We start from the raw sequence: 6,004 nt of genomic DNA on the forward strand, positions 1-6,004 counted from the left end.
GTGCGTTGCCATCCACAAGCCCCTTGCCATGCCTTGGAAAAGCTGGCAAAGATTAATCTCTACCTGCTCTGCATACACAGCATTTTGTTCCGAGAGACAGCAATTTCCCTTTCCATTGCGTGGGCTTGGCCTTGGCAGGGGGGAGGGGTTCCAGGTGAGAAAGGGGTTGGGAGTGGGGGGCTGGGGAGCTTAGGGGCTGCATATCGGTTGCTGTTGCAGCTAAGTTTGTTTAGCTTTGGAGCCACGGCCTCAGCCCGGGTCAGGGGGAGTGCGGCCGGTGAAGAACGACAAAGAGGCGCCACCCCAGAGGAAGGTCTCTCAGCCACGGCCTCCCCACCCCCACTCTTGCTCCCCAAAAGCGCCAGCCACGGCCGCTTCCCGGGCGTCCCGATGCTCGAGGTCAAATCCCGCTGGTCCTCAGCGGCCCTCTTCTTTCCCCTCGGTACCCCGGGGGCGGGGAGGGGCGCTGTCTTGAGTCCCCGGGGGTTGCCCACGGGCGTCCTGGAGTCGGCTGCCGGCGGGCGGCTCCTTATCTCGTGAGGGGCACCTCCTCCCTCTGGTCCAGCGCCACAGAGGTGGCCTTGCTGAGCACGGAGGGCGCGAAGGTGAGGAAGGAGTCCGAGCGGGAGGTGGAGGCACAGGTGAAGTCCGAGGCAGCGGCGGCGGCGCGGGGCGCCAGCCCGTTGGCCGGGCCGCCGTGGCAGGCGAGGCAGGAACAGGGACCGCCGGCCGCGGTGCCCAGTCCGTGCGCCGGGCCCGGGTAGAGCGGCGGGTGGCGGAAGGCGCACAGCAGTTCGGGCCGCGGGTAGGGCTGCGAAAGCACGCGGAAGGTGTCGAGCGGGCGCAGCGGCCCGCTGAAGGGCGAGGCGGCGGCGGACGCGGCGGACGCAGCTCCCAAGCCCACGGGCGAGTAGTAGGGCAGGGGCAGGTGCGACGGGAAGGGGTAGGGCAGGCCGCCCGCGGCCGCCGCGTGGCTCATCATGTACGTGTAGAAGGCTGGGTCGGCCGGGTGCGGCCAAGTCATGGCCAGCCGCTGCCGCTTGTCCTTCATGCGCCGGTTCTGGAACCACACCTGGCGGGGAGGAGAGGAGCGGGTTCGGCGGCCGCGCGGGCCCAGTGCGCAGAGCCCAGAAGTCCCGCCCCACTGCGGGCGACGGTGCCGGCAGCACAGGAAAGAGCGGAGGCGGAGCCCCTCTGGGCGGGGGCAGGTGCAGATCCCACCCCCCCGGAGCTGGAATCCCTCCCGGAGAGGCTCAGGGAGCCACTCCAGTCTCTGTCCCTCCTCCCCTCTGCCCACGCCGCCAGGACGCCGGAACCCGGTGTGGATGGCAAAGTAATGGGGGCACCGAGGACTCCACCGGTCTGAGGCGGCGGGCAGAGATTCCCCAGAAACATGTCCATTTCCTGCTGCTCTCCCATGGGGCACTTCCTTGTCACCTGCACAGGCACTTCATCCCCGCTGTTTATTTGGCTAGGAAAGGGACAGTCAAGCGCATGGCAGCCGTGCTCGCCTAGGGACCGTCAGGTGGGCAAATTGCTGGCACCTGGCACCTGCACCAGGCCTAGCCACCCCCGGCCTAGCTGCCATGTGGGCAGGGAGACTCCAGGCCCCAATTCCTAGCTAACGATTTAGGAAGTGGGAAGTTGGTATTTATCTCCTCCTGACTGGGTGCACCCCATCTTCCTGGTCCCTGGAGCTCTTACCTTGATTGTAGTTTCCGGCAGGTTTAGAGCAGCCGCCAGCTCACATCTCCGAGGCCTGGATACATAGTTCTCCCTGTAGAATTCCTTCTCCAGCCGTGCAATCTGCTCCCGGGTGAAGGCAGTACGGTACCGTCGCATCTGGTCACTAGCACTGCAGGCCAAGGTGCCCTGGGAGCCACCGCTGCCATTGCTTTTGGGAGCCTCGCCGCTGCCATTGGGACTGCTGGCCAGTGCCTCGGAGCCAGGCCCTGTGCAGGGAGCCCAGAGTATACGTACACACAGCACACACAACAGACACACAGACACTGCTCATGTGGGGCTGTAGGCCAAGGGTGTGTATGGAGGGGGTGATGGAAAGGGACATTCCCCTTCTCAGTAGCCTCAGACTCTGCCTCTGCGGGGGTGGCAGGGACTTTGAGAACCCAGGAATGGAGGACAGAGGCTCACCATTCATTCAGAGGAGCACATAGCAACCATTAGGCCTGGCTGGGCTGCTGTTTGGGAGGCCTCTCTGTAAGGCCTGCTGGGAACAAAAGCCCCAGCCGCCCTGGCTACCTGCCTTGGGGCACAGGGGAGATGCAGCCGCTCTGAACTTTCTGCCCACCATTGACAGGTGTGGGCAAGGATATGCACATCTGACAGGCAAGTGAATTGAGATGCACCTTGTGCTGGAGCGTTGCAGGAAGTTGGGCAGGGACTGAGTGTCCTCGCTTTGTGTGCCAGGCTGCGGTGCAGGTGTGGGAATGTGCACAGGAGTGCGTGAGTATCCTATTACCTCACTATGTATGAATGGAGTATGGATTATTCTGAGGGTATTGCTATGCTTAGTCTGGGCTGAGTGGACAAGATGGTAATGGGTGGATGTGGGTACTCAACAAGGTGTTGGCTGCCAAGGCCAGGGGGTGGTTTTTCATCCATACCAGGCTCTTCTCACCCACCCGCACAGCTTTGTGGAGGAGTGTCTGCTGGTGGGCTCTTCCAACTAGCTTTCCACCCCTCTCAGGGAGACTCCCTTCCTGCTCATTCACACCCCCCCTCCCCGCTAGCCCCTGGTCAGGGAGGGGTTCTCCAGTTACAGCAGTGTGACGGCCCCCCCCCCATATGAGTGTAACCCAAGGAAGCGGGGGGGGGGGGGCTCCTGCCCCCTGCAGCTCCTTTTCCTTTGGGTGGAGAAGTGGGACTAGGAAGGAAAGGGGAAGGGGGGAGGGCCAGAGCTCTGCCTTTTCAAATGCAACCGGAGACCAAAGGCAATTAGATCATTGGGACCATTTCCGACCTGGCGCCACCGAGCCCGGGAAGTGACAAGGTAATTTGGACCTCTGACCGACGTGCAAACTGGTCGAAGGGCCGCAGCACCCGGGCGCCCGAGTTGGCCGCGATTTTACGGTCCTTTATGGACTCCCGGCTTCCGCGCCTGGATACTCCTTACACCCCGCCAGCCACAAACTGCCCGGACCCGCGTTTGATCTCGCCCACGCCGGGAGAAGGTGTCTTCCCCGCGCCGTTGAAGCAGTACCTCAAAGCTCTGGGGGGTTGGGGTGCGCTTTGAATCCCCCTCAAGCCCAGGGCTTGCGTCTCCCTCCTTCCCCCAAAGCACAGCTGTCACCCTCAGTCCCGCCAATGCCAGAGCACAGAAGGAGACCCCCCGCCAGGGCGCAGATAGCGGGGGAGAGTTGCTCAGGTGGGTCCCCCCAGCCACCCCGCCCTGGGGGAAAGGAGTGTCTTCCTCTCCTCCAGAGCTGAAGTGGAAGGTGGGCGCGTTGGGAGGCCGGGGGAGAGAAGGGGCGCGGTGGCTACCTTTGCTGTGCTGGTACTCGGCGTTCCCCGTGGAGCAGTCCGGGGTGCAGCTCACCTCGATTTCTTCATAGAAATCCGACTCGGTGTCCGAGCTGCTGGGTTGCCCCTGGCCTGAGAGGCTGTCGGCGGAGGCAGCCGGAGGTCCGGGGCCGAGCACTGCGGCCCCGGCTGCCCGCGACTCGGCGCCCGGCCGCGCAGCGCTGCCTGCTAGTCCGTCGACCGGCTCCTCTTCCAGGCCTCCCCCGCCGCGCTCCCGGGCGGCCGGAGGACCAGCCCGCGGACTCAGGCAACCACGGGGCACCATCTTCTCGGGCGGCTCGGGCAGCGGGCTGCCCACGGCTTCGGACAAATTGGAGACCCTCTTGCCAACCAGAGTGCCAAGCTGACCCCCATCCAGAAACATAACCATGTCCTTTCGGCTCTCCATCCCGGGCTCTCAGATGGGGGGAGGGGGAAAGACCCAAGTGAGCTCCTAGCCCCCCGGCTCCCTGGGTCCCCAGCGGTCCGACAGATCTTGGCTGCGGGGGGGAGAAAGAGGCCAGGCGACTGGGCGAGCGCGGAGCGGCCGGAACGCGGTGTCGACGGTGACAGCGGTGGTGGCGGTGGGGAGCTGGGGGTCACCTTGTGATGCGAGCGCTCCTCTGTGCCGCACCGCCTCTGGGAGGAAGCCCCATTGCCCTCTTCTTTCTAAGCTGTCATCCTCCTGCTGCAATCGTCATTACAGTACCGCTGGTGACGCCACTCGGCGAGCGCAAGTGGATAAATAGAAACGTCTGCTACAGCGAAGATGAAAGGAGACCCGCAGCTAATGGCTCGGCAGTGATGCGCCAGGTGTGGGCCTCGCTCGAATGGGGAGGAGAGTGTGAAAACAGAGAGACACACACACTGAGAGAGGGAGACACCCAGGCAGAGGGGATGCAAATGGAATTCCGCAGAAAGAAAAGAGAGCTTAACGCGGTGAGTTCCGCAGAGGCTGCGGGACTCGGTAATTGAATACGCTTTTGATATATATTTTTTTCTTATTGTTTTTCGGGCTTTTGTTTTCTTAACTTGGTGCCTTGTTCTAACACCGATGAGAGACTCCTTAACTGCATTTTAGAAGTGTGAAGGCCGATTCACAAGCCTCCCTTCTCTCGTCATTATTACAACTGCCTGTCCCTGGCGAGCTAACCTCGCCCGGGCTCCAACGTCTTTTTTACCAGCTACTGAAAAGCATATTCCCTCCCCCGCAAGTTGTCTGGAGAGCTTGAGCCTGGGGTCTCTTTCCTCCCTCCTCTTCCCTCCCAGCCCCTACCCCCAGCTGTCTCCTTCCTCCTGGGAACTAAAAGAGAACTTTGCCATTTTTCGTCCCCAAGGGGCAAGAGATAAATGTCTTAATATTTTTCTTTAAAGACGGCCTTGGCTGCTGACTCCAAATGTTCGCTTTTTTTTTTTTTTTAATCCCCCCCTCCCCATCTAGGTGGCCTTAAGCTTTCCACAGCCCAGCTTGACCTCCAGAAGGCTAGTCATGGAAGAAATCGCTTTCCCATTTGCTCGGGCCTCGCCTGCACTTCAGGTATGTAGGGTGGGGAGAGGTTCTAAGGGTAGCCTTTTTTCTTCTCTTGCCTGTATTTTAAGGTATTTGTTCAGAGTCAACGAATTCCCCCGAAACAGGTTTTGGGAGTTCAGAAGCGCCGGCAAATGCGGCCCCCGCAGTGGCAGCGGCAGCGGCAGCGGCAGAGGCTCCTAGCTGGGAGAAGGTGTTATTCTCACCCAGAGATTTGGGGCAGGGGTTGAGAACGACCAGCACGCAGCATTGGGGTTCATAGAGGGTTGACTCGCAGGGTTCTCCCTCACGCCCTGCCCCGGGGCTTTGGTCCCCTGCTCCAAAAATGGGTGGCGTTGGGAGAGAAGAGAGAGAAGTCATCGAAAATGCCATGAAAGCACAAGTGACTGGGGTTCTCATCAATCGTTGCAAACAGAAAGGGGACCCCCATGGCAGGGCTGAGGGGCGTGAGCAGTGCTGAATATATTTGGGAACAGTCACAGGCTCCCTCTCAGGTCTTCTTCCAGGGAAGGTGGAACCCATTAGGAAACTGACCCCTTGCCAGCTTTGAGCAAGTGTGTCCGGGCCAGGTAGGTGGGCTGGGTCTCTCCCCACTTTGCTGAGGCTGGGAGGCAGGCCCCTTCTTGGCTCTGCAACCCTACAACTCTCCTTTCTCTGTCCCCTCCTCAGAGCTTCTAGCGCTAAGCTGACAGCTGCAGAAGTCTGCCTTGCACCACCTCCTTCTATATGTTCCAAGACAAAGCCCCAACTTCTGAAATTCTAAAGAAAAGTCCCTCTGTCACTAAGTTTTTTCTTTCTTTCTTTCTTTCTTTCTTTCTTTCTTTTTTTGTCTTCTATCTCTTACTTTTCTCTCCTCCTCCTTTTTCTTTTTCTCTACTCCTCTCTCTTCTCCCTGCCTCAGTCTTCCTATCTGTGGGCTTCCAGAGGTGGTGGAAGAAACAAGGAAACGCAAAGTCC

General features: G+C 60.4%; 1 protein-coding gene across 1 annotated transcript; it reads right to left on the reverse strand.

Annotated features, from left to right (window-relative positions):
- Nucleotides 1-529: 529 nt before the first annotated feature.
- EVX1 (even-skipped homeobox 1) lies at nucleotides 530-3,928 on the reverse strand. Its single transcript, XM_032643985.1, has 3 exons — nucleotides 3,502-3,928; nucleotides 1,705-1,952; nucleotides 530-1,072 (listed from the first exon to the last, which is right to left on the reverse strand). Exons 1-3 carry the CDS (start codon nucleotides 3,926-3,928, stop codon nucleotides 530-532), a joined length of 1,218 nt encoding a protein of 405 aa, XP_032499876.1.
- Between the last annotated feature and the right edge of the window lie 2,076 nt (nucleotides 3,929-6,004).

The sequence above is a fragment of the Phocoena sinus genome, chromosome 9 (genome assembly GCF_008692025.1).
Source record: "Phocoena sinus isolate mPhoSin1 chromosome 9, mPhoSin1.pri, whole genome shotgun sequence".
NCBI lineage: Eukaryota > Metazoa > Chordata > Mammalia > Artiodactyla > Phocoenidae > Phocoena > Phocoena sinus.

Coding starts and splice junctions, on each gene's coding strand:
- EVX1 (XM_032643985.1), bottom strand. CDS start 3,928: ATGGAGAGCCGAAAGGACATGGTTATGTTTCTGGATGGGGGTCAGCTT. Junction 1,953..3,501: donor CGAGTACCAGCACAGCAAAG/GTAGCCACCGCG, acceptor CTCCCTGCACAG/GGCCTGGCTCCGAGGCACTG. Junction 1,073..1,704: donor TGCCGGAAACTACAATCAAG/GTAAGAGCTCCA, acceptor CCTCCCCGCCAG/GTGTGGTTCCAGAACCGGCG.